Source organism: Vicugna pacos, chromosome 26 (assembly GCF_048564905.1).
Source record: "Vicugna pacos chromosome 26, VicPac4, whole genome shotgun sequence".
Lineage (NCBI taxonomy): Eukaryota > Metazoa > Chordata > Mammalia > Artiodactyla > Camelidae > Vicugna > Vicugna pacos.
In genome coordinates, this window is record NC_133012.1 from 25,248,251 (window position 1) to 25,267,712 (window position 19,462).

The 19,462-nt window shown below is 41.0% G+C and overlaps 2 protein-coding genes across 3 annotated transcripts in view; one reads left to right on the forward strand and one right to left on the reverse strand.

Annotated features, from left to right (window-relative positions):
- The first annotated feature begins 583 nt into the window (after positions 1–583).
- On the forward strand, positions 584–7,446 carry SPATA4 (spermatogenesis associated 4). Its single transcript, XM_072950516.1, has 7 exons — positions 584–822; positions 1,676–1,805; positions 2,172–2,290; positions 2,391–2,611; positions 4,159–4,275; positions 4,424–4,538; positions 7,290–7,446. The coding sequence occupies exons 1-7, from the start codon at positions 605–607 to the stop codon at positions 7,336–7,338; spliced, it is 969 nt and encodes a 322-aa protein (XP_072806617.1). The 5' UTR covers positions 584–604; the 3' UTR covers positions 7,339–7,446.
- The window catches only part of WDR17 (WD repeat domain 17), a 75,101-nt gene continuing 59,510 nt past the window's right edge, over positions 3,872–19,462 (reverse strand). For both annotated transcript variants that reach the window (XM_072950514.1, XM_072950515.1), the window contains exons 24-31: positions 18,027–18,168; positions 17,649–17,751; positions 16,592–16,693; positions 13,633–13,731; positions 13,126–13,309; positions 10,859–11,026; positions 9,332–9,393; positions 3,872–5,859 (exon numbers count right to left, since the gene is read on the reverse strand). In XM_072950514.1, coding sequence (XP_072806615.1) covers positions 10,907–11,026; positions 13,126–13,309; positions 13,633–13,731; positions 16,592–16,693; positions 17,649–17,751; positions 18,027–18,168 — 750 coding nt within the window. In that variant the 3' untranslated portion in view covers positions 3,872–5,859; positions 9,332–9,393; positions 10,859–10,906. The remainder of the gene's footprint in view (positions 5,860–9,331; positions 9,394–10,858; positions 11,027–13,125; positions 13,310–13,632; positions 13,732–16,591; positions 16,694–17,648; positions 17,752–18,026; positions 18,169–19,462) is intronic.

The window sequence follows — 19,462 nt, forward strand, 5'->3', positions numbered from 1 at the left end:
CAGGGCCTGCCATTCACTAGGGACTCAGTAAATATTTGTCAAATGAACGAATCATGCATACTGAATCACATTTCACTGTGAAACGTGAAAATCTAGTTTACTTCCAAATTCTTTTCAAATATTTAATTTCTATGAACACAATGCGGTAATCAAGTAAATAGTTATGTTAAATTTTGTAGACATTAGCACTTAATTTTGAACATTTTTTCATTAATAACGTTAGAACAAAAGCCCTACAGTTTCCATTTCCAAACAAAAACCGTCTTTGTCCTCTGAAAGGTCCTCATATCCTTCTCAAAATGCTTGACTTAAAATAGGCCTTAGGCAGGGCAGAAACCACAATACTCAAAATGTCAGCTTCTATGGGAGGGCGGGCTAGGTTTCCCTTCAGGCCAATAAAAACTCAAACTGAAAGTTCCGCCCAAGGTCTAAGCTCCCGGACTGCATCCTCGCCCAGTGGGGCCAGGGATACATGTTCCCAACCCAGAGCGTCGCGTCCCCAAACTGGGGGACCCACGAGGCCGAAAGGCCCGCCCCGAGGCCCCGCCCCCGCGCTGAGGCCCCGCCCCGCCCCGGCTGCTGCTATAGCAACCCAGAAAGCGCCATGGCTGCCGTCGGCCGGGGAGGACGCCTTTCGACACTGCCGGCAGCGGCCGAACCCAAGTCACCGTCGCTTTCGCCACGTCCAGCAGCTCCGACCGGAGGGAGGCCTAGGAAGTGTCTGGTCTACCCGCATCCCCCGAAGAGCTCCCGCCTGTCTCCGTCGGTGCTGCGCTGGCTCCAGGGCCTGGATCTCAGCTTCTTCCCCAGGAACATCAGCAGGTGCTGGGGCAGGTCGCACCCCAGCCGCCGGGGGGGGGGCGCCTGGGCCCGAGCAGAGCAGCCCCGGGTCCGCCCGCCGCGCCGCCAGCAGGGGCTCTCGCCTGGGACCGCCTGCCCCGCCCTCTCGGCGCGCACGCGCGCACACGCGCACACGCTCCTTGCCGTCTGTCTTTCTTAGGGAGCTGACCGGAAAATCAGGATAAAGCATTTCATTCAATCAATCAATCAATCAATCAATCAATCATTACGTTTTAGACCTAAGCTAATATACAGTGCTTTGGTGACTACAAAATAAATAAATAAATAAAATAGCCCAGGCTCTTTTTCAGGGCCCTTGGACGTTAGTATCAGCGGGGATGCGTTTACCTTTTGTTAGAGATGGCATCTGGTCTGAGGGTTATCAGGGATTGAAGTCGCCTAACTGCAGCCACACTGAACTTCACAGCAGTTAACCTTGCTCTGGAATGCAGATTAAAATTTCCTAAAAATAAAATGACTTCTTTTGCAGGCAAGGATGCTGGTCCACTGATTTCTGTATTCTGTATTCCTTAAGAAAAACGTGTGAAAATTACAGCGCATAGACATCACCTGTGGGTCTTGTTAAAATGCAGATTCAATACAAATTAATAGTTTGGATTCATAAAAAGAACACCGTGACCTTTGGTGTGTGTCTAAACTTATCCAAATGCTATTCTACAGCAGTCCTCCTCTGAGCAATGATTCAAAAAATCCCTACATTTACAAGTTACTGACTGTCAGTACAGAATATTATATTGGTGTGAATAACTATAAAGTAATACAAACTGTATACGTAACTATTATTTTATTTCATTTTCTTATTGCTACGGATCAGAGATTTTTCAAATGGCTTCCTGATAGCAGAAATATTCACCATACATTACCCCCAGGACCTTAAATTGTCATCCTTTAAAAATGGAACTTCTTTAAAAGTCAAGTTGGATAACTGGGCACAGCTGGAAAAGGTAAATTAGCCATCACTAATTGTTAACAGTGGAGAAGTCTGTGCTTGAAAAGACGTATCCCCGAGGTGCTGGGTTTCTCTGTATGTGTCTGCGGGCAGCGCTAGGTCTGCAGCCTGTTTCCCTCCATTGAAAAGAAGGTTATGAAAGCTTCTGTCATGCGTCACCCATGGAACAGCATACTCATTTCAGATTGGAGTGGGATACAATGGTTGCTTTTCCTGCTGAGTAAAAATATGTTTTAATAATTAACACTCTAGACCTCAAAATATTAGTTGAGGATAAAAGGGGGATGACAGTGAATTTACAGTCATTGGAGATTTTTATAGAACTTCTTATGGTGAAAGTATTTTCTCTCTACTATTAAAGTTCCTGGCAAGAAAAAAACTTAAGCTACCTAAAGAACTAATCCACGGAACAATTCACTGTAAAGCCGGAGTGCCTGAGATACTGGTACAAGAGGTGTACACCTTGTTAACACATCGAGAGTGAGTTATTTGGAATTTCCTAGTAATACAGTTTAATATGAAACTTTTATAATACAAATCTTGTTACTAAAATGTGGCTTTCTAAATTTCTTTTCCCCAGAATTCAAAGTATCCAGGATGACCTCGTGAATTTCACAGACTACAGTTACCAGAGGCAGTTGCCCCTGGTTCCCAGATCAACAGCTTCAAAGTCTATTAAAGATAACATTCGGTTATCAGAACTAATGAGCAATCCCAACAAGCTCAGCAATGAACTTAAAGCGGACTTCCTTTTCCTGTTACAGATGCTGCAAAGACAACTGAGCAGAAAACTGAATCCAGGTAAGTCTTCATTGGAAACAGTCAACTGAATTCTTCCAAGCTTAACAAGGCCGTTCGTGAGCCCCGATGAAGGAAGAGCCTCGATATTTTCCTTCTTTTGGACTGAATTTTTTCCCAAAGACTTTTTCTCCTCTACTAATTTGGAAAACTATACATTTCCGCTCTTTTTAGTGAGACCCTAGAAATTTTAACATGGATATTTATCTTAGTCTAAAAGTATTCTCTTTACTCTCTTTCTCAAACTGTAGGGATTTGAATACTAGGCCACTGACCACTCCCCGCCAGCCCCTTCCCACCTCAAGTTCTTTTGTTTTCCAGCATTTTAGTTCTGTCATGTTACTTTTTAAACTCAGAAGTTAGGCATCATTATTTGTTATACGTAATGTTTGCTTACATTTTAACTATCTCCCTATTACTTCTACTCATTGGTTCTTGTTGGAATTCCTGGAACAAAACACAGTCATTTCATTTAATCTTCAATTTGAAAGTCCGTCTTGGTGCAAAGCTGACCCATATCTGTGTCGTCTTCTTTGGACACAGTTCCTCCTTAGTCATGGATACCTCAATGCTTCAGATTCTTGAGTAGAATTCTGTTATCCCCAGTGTTGATTTTTGAGACTGCAGATCTTAAGTGGCCAAAGTAATTAATTGTGATAATTGCAGTTCTGGGAATGTTACTGACCAGAGTGGTTTTGAGCATAAGCAGGGCTTGGCTGAGGAGGAGAAATTACCCGAGACACATTCCCAAGCCTTAGTGAGCGTGAGCTGCAGAGGAGTAATCGTGACCTTGAGAAGCACAGTCCATCTGATGCCCTGTGCTACGGCCGATAGAATTAGTTAAAAGGAATAAAGGGAAACATGGAAATAATTTTGTCACCATTTTTATAGTATAAATAATGCCTGCAAAATGAAATAGATACTGTGTGATTTTGTTTAAATGAAATATAAAAACATGTAAAACTAAACTACAACAGTAGAAGTCAAGACAATTTTTTTAGGGTGCTGTAGGTAGAAACAGGAGGGCATTTTGGGGAGCTAGTGCTATAGGATTTCTGGATCTGGGTGATGGTAACCCAGGTATGTGTTCACTTTGAACATTCATCAAACTGTAAACATATGATCTGTTCATTTTTTGGTACACAAACTATTAGTGAATAAAAGCATATCAAAAAACTAATAGAAACATTAAGATACTGTCTTTAAAGTAACTTTTTAAAAGCAACTATTTCATGCATCAGAGACGTGAACCATAGTGGAGAGGGTTCTTAACCTGTCTTCACACTGCTCTTAGGAATATATGATACAATTGACGTTTAACAATTTGCTTCATTTAAAGTTGGTTTGTCTTATTTTGACAATGGCCATAGTGATTTTTTAAAATTATTTTTATTTATTTATTTTCGGGGAGGGGGTTGGGTTTATTTATTTTAATGGAGGTACTGGGGACTGAACCCAGAACCTTGTGCACGCAAAATGTGCACTCATACCTTCCCGCCACCGGCCACAGGGAATTTTTAAGAAGCGGTTTTTGTATTTATATTTTATAGAATGGTTTGAGGTCAAACCAACAGTGGGAGAACGAACTCTCGATCACCTTCCTGCCCGAGCTTCTGGGTGCAAATATAAATCAGCGATTTCAAAGGAAAGAGTTGCTCCTGTTTCCAGTAAGTTTTTTAAAAAGATTTTTACTTGTTAAAATTGATTTTTTTTGGTTTTACTTTCTTCATTTCAATTTTCAAAACTAGCTAAAATGTTGGTCCAGGCATCCAGTCTAGAACGGTGTAGCAGGCTGATGTGTGTGCTTTTTCATAGGTGGCGGGGACGCATTGTCGGCTAAGAACCAGTCACAACAGGAGAGGGTCCCAGTCCAGGCTGTCCCCGTCTGCCACCACAGGAGCCAATTCACTTCCGATTTCTCCATAAAAAGGTGAGTCTGAAACAGGGGAGATCCTCTGCCGGAGCTCACGCAGCTGCATGAGGAGTCAGTCCTAAGGCAGAACACCCAGACTTCCCAGCCACTCGCGCTGCAGGAAGCCATGTGTTTAAATCCTGGTAATTCAGAAAGCATTTATACCACAGCAAACTGTAGCCAAAACAAGGACCAAAGTTAGTCTCTGCCTGTTTTTGTATAGCCTGCAAGTTAAGAATGGTTTTTTACATTTTCAAATGGTTGAAAGCCCACATCAAAAGGAAAATGGTATTTCCTGACACATGAAAATTAAAGGAACTTCAAATTCCTGTGTTGATAAGCACAGTGTGTCGGGACGCAGCCCTGCCTGTCCCTTCTGTGCCTTGTCCATGGTGGCGTCTGAGCTACAACAGCAGGACCCGGCAGCTGCCACAGAGACTTTCTGGCCCACAGCGGAGGTTTCCAGACTGAGCGAATGAAAATACAGGCTAATCCAACCAATCATTTTGAAGACATGTTGAGGACATACACTTTTTCTAAACATTCTTCATTTTTTTTTCTCTGAAATTCAAGTTTGAGTGTCCCATATTTGGTCTGATAACCCTCCTCAAAGCCTAAAATATTTCCTGTCAGGCCCTTGATGGGAATGATTTGTGCACCTACAGAGCATGTTTCCTAAAGTGTAAAGGCGGATTTCTTGTGGGGAACAAAGGCCTTTGCTTACATAAGGTTTTGGGAAGCAATGTCAACAGATTGCTTTTTTAAATATATGACTTCACAGAACCTTTAATATGCTAATATGCATTATAAATATTAACGAGGAGAGGTACAGAGTGAAGCATTTTCCAGACTCCATTTGATCACACGTCATTATCACGTAGTTTCATTTCGCCAGTGGCTTGGTAGGACAGCTGTTCCTTGGAGCACACTTTAGCATTCAGACATTAGGCCAGTGCTTCAAAACACCCCTTTAACTCACCACATGTCCGCGGCATGGTACTCAGCAGGACAGAATCTCACAGGAGTGAGTTACAGTGTTTCTGTGGAAAAAAAAAAGTGTTCACAGTTTCACCTTCAGGTTCCGGGAGTCTCCTCTCCTTCATCCTCCCCTTCCACCTGCCTCGAGCTTCCTCCATCAGGGATGTCTGCAGTGACAGTTCCGCAGGGTGGGGGCTGGAGCCTGGCAGTTGGCTGGGACTCGGGAGACGGTGGTGATGGACAGACAGGCGAGGGGAGGAGGCTGCAGGGGGCTCTCCTGGTTCAAGCGCTCATCTCTTCCCCTTGTGGCTAATGGGACCTGGCTAGGGGTGGGAAAGGGCAGGACCCCTGGCTTTGGGACCTGCAAGGAAAAGGTAGAAGTCACATGATGATAATGAGGCACGGCAAGGCTTTTCCTGTGTAACAGACAGAATAAAGCACCGTGTTAAAAAAAAAAAACAAAGACGCCTGCTGATAACCAGGTTGCTAGAGTAGTCTTCATTTCTGCTAGCTTTTTGGAAAATTTTCAATTCTCACACGTGAGTTTCAGAAAACCTGTCAGCTATCATTTCAGATCAGGACTCCAAGTAGAATGCGTTCTTGCTTTTACATGTTTAACAACGTATGGACTGCTACAAATAACTCCTCCCTGTTTTATTCTCTGAACCCTCTTTTCTACGATCCCCTCTCACTTTAATGGTCTTTTCCTCTCCTTTTCAGAAACACTGGTGGGCGAAGGGGGTCTTCACTGGACAGGGCAGACCGGGCTGGGGAGGGGCACGCTTTTATCCCTTTACTTCTCTCAAGCCTGTTCCAGACGCTTGGATTGTCTTAATTTAAGCACAGCAGTAATTCATGAAGGGTGCGGATCTGACTTTGGTAATTAAAGGGAGGAGAGCCATTCAGCTAAGCTTTAAATCTTTTTTTTCCCCAAATTTGTCAAAGAGATTCCATTTCCGTTGTTTTTGGTAAGAGCAGAGTGATGAAGGAGGTCAGCTAACAACTGGAAGTAATGGGCAAGGGAGAGGCAAGAACTAGACTGCAGGAACTTAACCCAACTTACCGTCTAAGATTGTGCAAAATGGCACTGAAATCACAGGCTGTTCATCTGAAAAGCTTCTAGTTATGAAATAAGGTGGTGAAAATTAATTGTAAGACAGGCTGTAACCTTTGTTCTTTTTTTAAACACTTACATTCCTCTCTTTGTTTACCTCAGTTTTGCATCTACAGAATAATGGGCCAAAGGAATGTCCATTTCTCAGTGGTCACCGGCCCCTCAAATTAGAACTGGGAGTCCTGAAGACACTGAGTGGTCAGCTTGGATGCCTCAGCCAGAATTCCAGAAACCAAACTATGAATTATGTATATTTGCCAAATCTAAGCACTGTTAAAATCATGGCACTGTTGCCTCAGCTGCTTTCTGGAGCAACATCTAAAAATAGTTGAGTCATATTCGGTGTCAGATGCACCGAAATAAGCCTTGGGTATTTTTAGGCTCTGCTGATGACTTTCAGAGGTTGGGGGCATCCAGGTTTTTTATTTCCGACTACTATAATGCATGCTTTAGACATTCTGTTTACCACGCACTTAGATTAACCTGTGCTCAGCCTACTGCCAATCAGTCTGCATGAGTTTATAGGTTAGAAACATTGATGGCTGTGTAAATATTTAATAACCACAAGTGGATTTTAATTTTGCTTATTTAAATCTTCCACCAAATACAGTTAATGGTGGCAATCCACTTAGAGAAATTCATGGGAAGTGACCTTGAAAACATTCTTTTGACTCTAGGAAACCAATCAGACACATGGAAAAGGAACCTGGAAGAGCATCTGTCTAATGGCTTTGAAGAAGTGATGCCACCACCCCCGCCCATCCAAAGGGATACAATCACCCAGCCTCGGATGTATGTCAATAATAAGTAAATGAAAGTGGTGTCTTATCCATAGCTGGGCTGAAGAACATTTTTTCTTTCAATTCAGCAACCATTTATTAAATACCTGTGCCAGGTACTGTTGAAAATACAAAATCACTTTAATTCGTACAGAATGAGCAAACATAATTTCAAAGGTACAGTTAAACCCATAATTCTCATGACGAGTAAGAATTCTTTCTCATAAATTTTGTAGGAACAGTAAGCGGGCTTTGTGATACGTTTTCCTCCCTAGAAAATGAAAAGGGCTCTGCTACTAGTTTGCCAGATAGTATTTATTTACAAGTCATCCTCATTAATAAAAATTTGTTCTGAATGATTATTACTATTACACATTGGCCCATAGAAAATCTTGCCCACCTCCTTAAATACCTTTAATTAAGCCAGTTTTAAAAAACAGGTGTCCATCCTGTTGACACTGAGTTGTGGAGAAGGAAAATCGTGCTTGGAATTTCATTCTGGTGTTTAGCAGTCCAACTAGTTAGGTTAAGACTCCTACTGGGTGTTGCTATGCCCCCGTGTTCTTACTGAAGGGGAACAAAAGCAGCGTGATGTCCTGAAAGACTGCTTATCTTTCATATATTCTTGATAACTTTATGTTCCTATCTGGAAAATTTTCTTCAAGTGGAATTAGTCATGTTTTTCTGCCATCTCATTACCAGTGCCATTTGACTTCCAAGATGAGTATTACTGCTCCGGAATCCCATGACATGCTTGTCAATTTCCAGCAAAACTCTATTAGTTTTTCTGCATTTTTGAAGGTTAGACAGTTTTATTAGAATTTCTATCTCCAGAGAGTTTCTTGTTTAATCTTACACTTTTGGATGGAGTATATTTAGTAAAAGAAATTGAAGAGAGCCTGACGAAATAGATGACTTCTTGGGAATGTGTTGAGGAATGTATGAGAGTAACTTTTAAACCATAAAATATAGTTCCTTAGGAAAGGGTCTTGGACATAAGTCTTCTGGAGCTCAGCTGGGGTAACATCCAGAGAGAGTTATCTATGATGGTATACAGTATTTAAATTCAACATTAAAGTACTTTTTTCAATTATTTAGGTACCCACGTTTCACAGAGATATGGTATAATAAGTACCTATTAAGAGTTGCCTATAAAGGTATATTCTGCATTAGTGGTACACTAAATACGAAACCCTAAATTTTACAAATAATTGGTGAGGCTTTTACGGTATTGAGAGTGCCTTTTGACTTAAGACCGAAAAAGGGTCAATTCTCCTGTTATAAGGACAACAAAATACAGCCATTGCTCTAATGCAACCATGTTTCTGAACACATCTGGGTGATTTCATGGAAATATATATATATATATATAGTTCATTAATTTTGACTGGCATAAGAATCATACAGTTTTGCAAGATGTAGCCCATTTTCATGTTGCAGTTTTGTTAGCCATCTGGTTATTTTTACAGGCAAAATATTTTTCCAAAGCTTTTAAAATCATTGTCTGATGAGACTTCTTTCGTAAAGGCATATTTCAACTTGCAAAATAATTTGTCCACATTATCAGTAATATGGACATCTTCAAATCATGAAATAAGTTCATGTTATTTGTTGGGTTTCCATGCATATTAAATATAACGGTAGAATTTAATTTATAAATTTTAAAAATTGCTTTGTTTTTCACATTAAGACACATATACAGATGATATATTCAAATGGCATAGTTCGGTGAAGAATTAATGGTAATAATGGTAAAGCAGAGCACACCATTGAAGCCAGAGCAACAGAACTGCATCTGAATCAAATTTAGGTTTTAGACAAACATTGGGTTACACCTCTGTCATCTTCATATGTTAAAGATTTGTAAGTTTTTTAGTACTTTATATATAAAAATATTATTTCCTGCATTCATTAAAAAACAGAAGAATGTTAACACTTACCCACGTATAACCTAAACTCGGTATCTCTGAAGTATTTAAAGAACAATGTAGGGCTTCTTAATCTATTTTAATACAAAAGAAAGAGAAGGACAGTGGGGTTTAGATTGCACTTTTAAGTGAGGAGACTTCAGCTCATATGTGCCAATTAATAATCCCCTCACCTAAAATGAAATCCGAGTGACACATATCACTAAGGGGTAAAAGAGTACTTCTCAGATACACCTTATATTAGCCATGGCCTCTCTGAGTTGCATACATCTCTTCTATAATATCATCACTATTTTTTTTTATAAAATAGAATTTAAGCCTAAAACGTTTTTTAATGGAGTTAGAAGTGGTCAGTGTGAAACAGGTCCATAATATATGTTGTCTTCTGTTTTAAGAAGCTTACTGAAGAAAACTTTAAAAATATTTTAAGTGCAACAAGTTTAAAGATAATAAAAAAAATCACAGTCATTCTAGTTATATGAGCTCACTCCTTAGACAAAAACATGTTTGTTACAAATTGTGTAAAACAACTTGAGTATCAAAGTGCTGCTCTCCTGGTCACATTCATTTCATGAATTTCGAAGTCAGAATTCCAGTACAATTGAAATACTTGTACTCATGCCTCAGCTTTTTGTTTTTACAGATTTACTCTTTTAATAAATATTTTAAAAACCTAAACTTACATAATATACCCTGAATTTCAACTAATGTCCTGTTTCTGATTTGAAACTGATTTTCATCAAATAAGTTGTTTATTATATTAGAGAGTTCATATAAGTTGATTATATTATATAAATATTAAGTATATTAATCAAAATTAATATTCATAAACACCAAATATCTTTTCAAATGGTCAACTATAATCAAATAGAAATTCTCCTGTGGACGTGACTGCACTTTGTGGTTTTCACTGCCCATGTCTTTCATACTTGCATAACCTGTTCCTTTATAATTGGACGTTTGAGTTTCCAGTACAAACCTTGGGAATGCTTTCTTTTTAAAAAATTAACACTCAAAAATATTTTGACTGTGCATCCATCTATTGATAAATATATTAGACTTATAACTGAAAACTTTGGTTAAATATGCGCTAAAATGAACGGTTTACCCGGCATTTTACAGAGGACAACATAGGTGTCTGCTAACTTGAAGGCGAGTTGTACGTGTCTCACACTTCGATACTTCGAGATGCTCAGCCCTCTAGATGTTCTTTCAGTGCTCACTGCATGCCAAGCACGGTACAAGGTGTTACACTATTTTATGTTTCAATGTTTCAACAAAAAACTACGTGGTACCTTTTATCCTTTGTGAAACTTTTATATGTGCTTTTAGATTTGTCAGTCCTTTATACTTTAAATATTACCTTCCTCCAAATATAGCTATTATGTTTGATAAAGGAGACACCTATTTTTTTCCTTGAAATTCTATAAATATTTTACTCTTTGAAGTTAATGAATAAATCAAGTGTGAGTCCCTACCTCCCCCGCTCTTCCTCCGGACCTTTGGCCCTTGGACAACACAGGTTAAGGTCATACTAACCCATAAAGGTCTTTAAAAAAAAAATTAAGTGTGGAGAAAAACCTTCTATTAAAATGGGTTGAGTCGTATTCCAGTCCCCAGAGGCGAGAATGGGTTCACCTTCGCCCACATCAAAGCATCATTCAAGGAGATGGTGGATTTCCCGTCTTCAAGAAAAAATACAGGGCCCTGCACCGTGAGAGTTGAGGGAAGAGAAGATGAGGTTATAAATCTGCAATTTGTTTTTAAACACTCAGAAACCGAACCACTCTAATAAAAAACCACTAGCGGTATTTAGGCAATGCTGATAGGAAATTTCAAAATACGAGAAAAATTAGATTTTTTTGAATTGCCACCAAATAGAGAAACATTTTAAAATATCTTAAAGTTATGCCCCGATCTCTTTCAAAATAGAATTTAGTTTTATAATTTGAATTCTTTGATTACAGTAGTGCTGTCAATGACAATGGGGAGTGTTAATCTGTTCACTGCTATCAAGTCAGCATTTTATAAAGGCACATATGCCTAAGGAGTAGGCTTAAATACACTTCACTCTTTTAATCCTACAGCCTATATCAGTACAGCCGGGGACATTATTTAAGACAGAAACTCAAACTGCTCTCCAGAAGATGAAAAATATATGCTGTATATATGTATATGTAACTTAAAGTCACATCAACCCTGTGATATTTATATTTATAATTTAGTTACATCAGCTGTTTTGTATGCTAAGGGTGGTAATTCTGAGGAACTAAATCAAATACTCCTTTCAGGTGGCATCTCCTGGCTCTCAGAAGGAAAAGCATGATTTGAAAAACACAAAAGAGAATAAAAACTTATTTTCTTAATTGAGTTCTGAGGTTATCAGGTTTTCGATCATTATCTCAAATGACACAGCTTGTCGTTAGCAAATGATGTCTAGATACCAGACAATCCATTCTACGAAGTAGCCTGCTTCTCATGCATAGGTACTTGAAGTTTCAGTTGTAACCAGAACACAAGAGTTTTCTGCTGGACTAGAAATATCCTGGGAGGGTGACTGAGTTAGTCACTGGCACCGTGGTGTATAATTAGCAGGTTCTTGCCTAAGAGGGGTTTGGGTGCAGAGCGGTTAGACAGCCTGTGGATTGGGGCGTTTGTCTACCTCAGATGGAGATAAACAGCCCTGAAGAGAAAAGAACAGGAAGGTGTCACGTCCTAGAAGTGGTCCCTGGAGGGTGCGGGGTCGCACGAAGCTGCGTAATGGTTCTGCTCTTATTATAAGTTATTGAATTTACTGCTTTGGTTCTTTATCTCTGAATGTAAGTGGATAGTAAGTATATTTACAACTATGTGTCCCGTCTGGTTTTTGGGTTCTGAAGACTTAATTAGTTTTCAGGGTCAAGTGGAGCTACAGTTAGCGTTCACATCAGTAGCAAGCTATTTAATTTATTTTGAGAGTTTATCCGCTAAAATACCTTTCTCCAATGACCTTTAAGAAATGTAATTAGCTACGTTACATTAGAGGTACAAGAATCCACTTAGTAACATGTGAATATGCCTGGGAGGCGGAGTTCTTTCCGTCCAACCTAGTCTCAGTCAGCATTTCACGGGGATTCTTGGGGACACTCCTACAACCGGTCCTGGCTCTGGGATGAGGAGGGCGTCTCCATTTTCTGGAAACAATGGCACCCCTGGGTAACACTGGGAGGTCCTGGCACCGTTCACCATCATCGATTTGATGGTATATTAGGGACCATTCTTTGGGAATCAGCCATCTTTTATGATTGATTCCAGTAATTTTTAATTGCTGAAAAGTTCAGTAAGTCGATGTAAGAATATGCATAATATATCAACAACACACTATACATCTATCAGTTTTTAACTGCTTTCTTTGTGCTTATAAAACACAAATGGGGACTATACAGTGAATTTCCTGAGATACACTCATTTGTAGCTGTGCTGACTGTTCCTTTGTCTCTTACTTAATTTCCCTAAGGATATCATCTCTATTTTAAAACATTTGTTACTAAGCACACATATCACTTATTACTAAGTATACCTGTTACGGGAGTTGCTTTTATGATGACAGATAACAATGACTATGTCTCTGAATTCACTTTAAGGAGGGAGACCATTTATACTAAATATGGAAGCATTAAGGGCAGCTTTTTCTCACTGGCCTCGGGTCTTTTTATGGGTACCGACTTTTATTCAGATTATTCTTATTTTAAGATCGCATTTCAAAAAATAATGAAACAAATGAAAACGACGGACATGAACAATTTATGCCTGGCATCGGGCTGTACCTGGATTTTCGATCCCGTGAGGCAGGAGATGTGAGTGTCGGAATGACTGGGAAGATTTGATCCAGTCACATAATCTGGCCCAACAGTTCCTCTGAGTGGTTCTTCTTTTAGCCTCTTCAGTAAAGTTGCATAAACCATTCTTTGTGACTCAGAAGGGGGTGTACATGGAGATTCTTCTGATGATCTATATTTTCAACAAATATTATATTTTTATTTTTGTAGAATGACAGAATTGTTAAGGGGTAGACTACAACCAGTCCCTGATGATGATTCAGTCCTCCTTTTTACACGGTGGTAAATCCACTTTAGACTTGACTTATAGTAAAACGAAGGACTTGAAAAAAGCAGGAGAGAACAGCCCTGTAAATTATTACTGAATGTATGGTATACAAACCAAGATTCACTATTCTGCCAAGATGTTTAATAAGAAAATCCACATTTTCAATATTTGTCTATAGTATTAAGTGATTCCTTCTGTATTCCAATTTTTATATCATGTTTACTCACCGGTTGATGGACTGTGTGCAAGCTCTCCACGCATCCAACTCCTCAGAAAGGTGTTCAATTTTTAAAGGCACCGACACTTTCCGACGTTTTAATAGCTGACTGAAAGATGTGAAAAAAGAAATGGACACCTGACATCCAAGACGAAGGTATCAAAAAAGCGAATGAGCTTTCACTAACTACAGTTTTAGATTTAACAACGTTGTTGGCAAATCCATGTGTATATACCAATATATACGCATGTGTGTGTGTACTTATATATTTAGTCTTTAAGTCCCCGGCAAGTCAAAGATGCTCAGTAAATCCTGGTTGGATGACAGGCGCAGTGAGTGAGCACATGGGTGAGTGAAGTGGGTGATGTGCAGGGAAAGGCTGGGCTGGTCGGGTGACGCTGAGTGATACCCACATCCCGCGACTGTGTGGTGTGGTACAGGGCGTCTCCGTGTTAGAAACGAGTGTCAGGAGTAAGAAAACAGGAGAAACAGGTGAGAGAAGAATGTCAGCCAGAGGAAAGGAACGGAAGTGCTGACTTCAGTCCTCTAGAGACGTGTGAAAAGAGCAGCAGAACAGCGACAGCAGAGACCCACCGCATCCACGTGCACAAAACTGGAAAACAGACCTAATTATTATTATTATTATTATTATTATTATTATTATTATTATTATTATTATTATTCATCATGAGGCTGTAGATTTACTGGTCCCAGTTCTACACTAAGTTATAAACGCAGTATGTTTTTCAAAGAACTAGTTACTTGAAATTTGAAAGGAAAAGCTGTTTAGGAGATGAAAAGAGAAAGGACGCAAGATGTTCCAGATGAAGTAAGAGGAGCACGTCTGTAATTCACATTTTTTGGTCACTCTGGCTAGTTGTCATCGTGCTGCTGGGACATGATCAGAGCTGTTGAGAACAGTGTATAAACACCCCCTCTTCCTGACACACATACTCCTGACATTTCAGTAATATTGTCTCAAATCAGTGAGCAGCTTTGTTTTTCAAGCCCAAGTTACTGAACTTAAGAAATTTTATTGATAATGTAGCCCAGCTCCCAAATAAATTCCTTAAATAACGCAGCTTCCCTGTCTACAGTTCTGCACTGGACAGTGCTTCACCTGCCCAGGTGTTCTCCACGATCGACTATGGAAAGCGTCGTTACAGAGCGAGGGAAAAACCCAGGTAAACAGGTGGAGAGAACACCGGGAAAACGTCAGGGAGAATTACACGTTAATTCAGGCTGGCTGGAGTGGTGGGTGACAAGGATGGAGCCCAACTGTGGAATTTCAAGGAAGACTAAGGATTCAGAACATTACCTGTTCAGTAGTGGGGCATCTGCTAGGCAGGAAGGCTAAGGCAGCCACAATAGTGGGCGGGTGACAGCGGGAGGAAGGAGAGGGACAGGGTGACGGCCGGAGGTGACAGCTAATGAGGACTAACTGTGGGGCTACAAAAATGAGAAGAAGTGTGGCTGTGGGAATTTACTAAGTAATTGGATGTTGACAGTGAGGAAAAACCCTTAATCCTGGCCCTGCTCATGGAATTCTGGGTGACAGAAGTGTAATGATACCATTAGAAAAGAGAACACGGGAGGAGTGGAGAGGATTTAACTCTGAGCACATGGAGTTCTGAGTTCGGGCTGGGTCTGGGGCCCTGCTGGGCGGCGCATCCGCTTGGTGCCGGGTGTGACATGGAGGTGAAAGGGCAGCGAGTCTGAAGGGCAGCGTCCAGGCCAGAGAGGAGGGGAGCCGGGGGAGGGGAGAGGGCTGCGGGCGCAGGACGACGGGAGGAGAGCGCGAGAAGGAGCAGGATGGACTTGGGGAACGGGGTGTGAGGGGTTTGGGGACCCACACAAGCAGCAGGACCAGACGACAGAGGTACAGTCAGAAGTCGGAGCGGCCCTTCAGAACTGGGGGCTCTGGGTTTCTCCTTCTGAACTCACAAGCTTCTGCCCTAGACGCCCCCTCTCACGTCTCCCCTGCCTTACGAAAAAAAAGCTGCCTTTCATCCGCAGTGTTATCTCAAGTGACCATTTTCTCTCTCTTTACCCCCATTATTACCAAAGTCACACAGAGCTGAACATATTTCATTAAATAACATGAATTCCATGTGATACATCCTGTTATTATAATGATTTTAACATGGTTAAAAGTTGCTTTCGAATTGTGGTCATGCCGCCTGCATGGAAGCAGGTTTCTCTTTGAGCGCCCTGCCCTGCTGGCGTGACCTGCCTCGGTCTGCTAGGCGGCAGACCCCCAGCTACAAGCCCTCCCCCTGGGCGGGACGGGGAAGGGGCCGGGAAGGGGAAAGCGCCGTTCCTCCCAGAATCCTCAGCCCCACAAAGCGTTCTCGGGAAAGTGCTGAACCACAGGCTCAGCGTTTTCAGGTGTAGCCTGCTCTGCCATTCAGTGAACCAGCAGGCTTGGAAATGGTTTTTTAGGGAAGGCACTGGACTTTCTTTTTGAGTCTAACAAGTTTTAAGCACGACGGCTGAAGTTCAGCAAAGCTATTAGAAAATATAGGTATTTTGCAGGTCGGTTATACCTGAATATAAAATAGTGAGTTACCTGCCACTCACCAACCCTCTTGACTTTGCCTTTTTCTACTATTGAGAGGGGAAAGCTCAAAATACCCAGTTTCTCATCTTCTGTTACAAGTAGGGTCACACAGCACTGGCCAGTGGGATGTCGGCGTACAGCCCTCAGAGGAGACTTTCCTTCCTGATGGAATCCATCCTGGAATGCCTGCCTCGAGCGTCCTGATGTAAGACCAAGAAACCCTGGTGTTTATGCTAGAGTTAGGGTCTCTATCATTTACACCCTGATTCGCTTCTCATTCTTACTGTTTATTGCTGCTTTAGTATAAAGCGCATGCTTAGGAAGTAAATGGATGGATGTGTGCTGAATGTCGCTTCTGGGATGCACTGAGATACTAACCATCTTAGAACGGAGGGGAAACTGCTTTTACCTTGTGTATTCATAGAGTGCTGGGACGATGCTTCGGTACTGTCTTACGATAGCCAGCAATGCACCAACGTACCCACATAAAATGAGCAACTCATTTCGAGCTCTGAAAGAGGAAATATTTATGCTTTTAATTATGTAATTTGAGGTACAGAACATTGTTCTCATATATAGTTACTGTACTTGTATCTCGGTATTTTGATGAGTGACATTTACAGCAAAATATGCTTAGAAAAGTTTCTAAACCTGAAGATGTCTTAGTCATCAGTTAACTCCTATTCAGACATGAATACAATAACACAAACTGTAATTTAAAACAGAAGTCTTTAGAATATTTAACCCTTGCCTTCTCGCTTTTCTCTCTGCCTTGTCTAGCCCTCCGCGTAATTTCTCCTTAAGTTAACTCCTTTGGTCAGATTGAGGGATTCCTGGCGTACTGTGTGGACTCTAGGGAAGGCCAAAGAACACCCCTGCAGTCCCCACGGAGTACACTTGCCAAGTGTCACCAGCTGCCATGCCGTCCTTTCCACACGGCATTGCAACAAAAGTGCCCAAAGCCTCTATCACAGATTGTATGTAGTCTCTGGGGGCCTTAGTTACGTGGGTAACAATACCTTAAAGGGTATCTGAGTTCAGGGATGTTGTCTGTTTTTTAATTTCTAGCTCTTTCACTTTGTTCCCCAACCTAGCAGGCTTTGCACACGTGGATACTGAGATATGACCAGTAGATAGACCACCAAGGACATGAGGTCCAAAACCATCCCGAAGCTCTGAACTAGCCCCATTCGCACCAGGTGTGTCCGTGTGTGTCTGTGTGTACATACACATGTACCTGCACACACACTAGGTATTAGGACATGGGGCCACTAGGATTTATTCTTTGTTTCCAATTGACCTCTGTATTTTCACTTAAGACTACAACAAATAGAAATACAATTTGTCTACATGTGCATCTACGTGTCCAGGATGAGCTCATTTCTTGATCTGAACACCAAAACCAACACAGCCATTTTGAAACATTACGTAAGTTCAGCTACGCATCTTGGAGAAAAAGTACTCACTCGGTACACGTATGCAACATTAACTTCTCAGTACGAATATAACTCAGTAGGTCAAGAACGGGGTAAACGGTATCTAGACTCCAGTCTGAACTACCGATGTGTCCTGGCAAAGCAAAACCAAACAGAAGATTCTCTAAACAATAGTACTAAGCTTGTTCATCCAGTTTTTACCGTATGTAACTGATTCTTTTCTGGTCAGTGCTGTCCAGCTCTTTATCGTCTAGATCACAATCAGGCCCCGACACCATACCGTCAGCAATCTCTTTCCTTTTTAAATTTAGGATGACTAGCGCTGGACTTTAAGGCTTTTTCGCAACATGAGTGAAAATATCAAACAAATGAGTAGATTTTAAATTATTCTACCAACTAAAAACTTACCTTTGACAAAGTCAATACCAATAGGAAGGGCCTTTTCAGGTTCTTGACTTAACAAGTAATACTTTACGCTTTCAAATGTATTGCCATCGGCCTGGGCTGTCTCAGCTAACCGCATACATTCCTCCACCATGGGCAGCTTGCACTAGAAAACCATTGGTTTGAAGATAACGTTACTAAAATTTACAGAGACAAAAGCCATGATATAAGTACTAAGTCATTCCTTGTGCCCAGTAGGTTTTTCTTATTAAGGCTGCTCAAAATAGATGTAAATAAAATAATTTGTACTAAGAACATACATTTATGGAAATATCCTTAAGATCAAATAACAATACAACGGGTATTACCTAATGAGCCAGTAGTTTTAATCACACAAATATCGAATAAAAGAGGTAGAACTAAATTGTCCTGATTGTGAAACTGGAATTAGTACCCGCCAACGTGATTTAGCAGGGAATGCTGAAATCAGTTATCCTTTCACAAGCATGTTCCCTGATATCATAAACACACACACTCATTCACACACACTACCTGGATTAACACAACACTCAGTAACTATCCCAGTGTCAAAAACTATATTAAATGCAGAAAACATAAAAGGTACGTTCTTATGTCACTCTTACGTGTTCTCTACACAGTAATTCAATTTCACTTGGCCTTGAGACAAAGCAACTTTGTACTAAGCAAGAAGGCAAAAAACAAAAGGCCCAGCTTCAGCTCTGACATTCTGAAATGCCACAAAGTGGAGATCTCAGCCCAGGAAACTTCGTTACTGTGAAATGAAAAGCAATACTCTTCATCTTATCAAATAATTTGTTTTTCTGCTAAAACAGCGTTTGCTCCCCCCTCGGGTAAGTTTTCTGCTCTGATAATGCAGGCAGGAATTAAGTTCTCTCCTGCAGAAGCTCTGATGTGCTCCTGACAGTCGGCGTTTCCATGCTCAAGTCTGCTGTCTGTCGCTCAGCACCACGTACACGGCTTGCTGCTGCCTCACTAGCCAGGCGCCCGCGGAGACCGAGCGTCCACTGCAGGAGCCACTCTGTGTCGTGACAGCGGGTGATGTGGCTCATCCACAGTGAGGTCATCCGTCTCCTCTCCTTTGAGATCTGTCACTCTCGTCCCTTCTCACCGTTTTTTTACACCCCCTTAGGTTACTAAGATGGTTTCTTCAATTTATTTATTAATGCATTTACTCAATAGTTTCATACTTTCTGGTGTTTTAAAGTTAAGCAAATTGAGTATTTTAGATCCCTCAATCTCTCCCCACAAAATGACGACAAACTAAATTAAAAGAGCTCTTATGTATGTGACATTTCCTATTGTTTCTCCATCTTTATTCACTGATGCCAGTTATTTACTGAGCAACTACCATGTGCAAGGTACATGCCTGGTCAGATAGACAACAGTTTCTTCACTTTGATACAAGCTCCAAGAGGAGA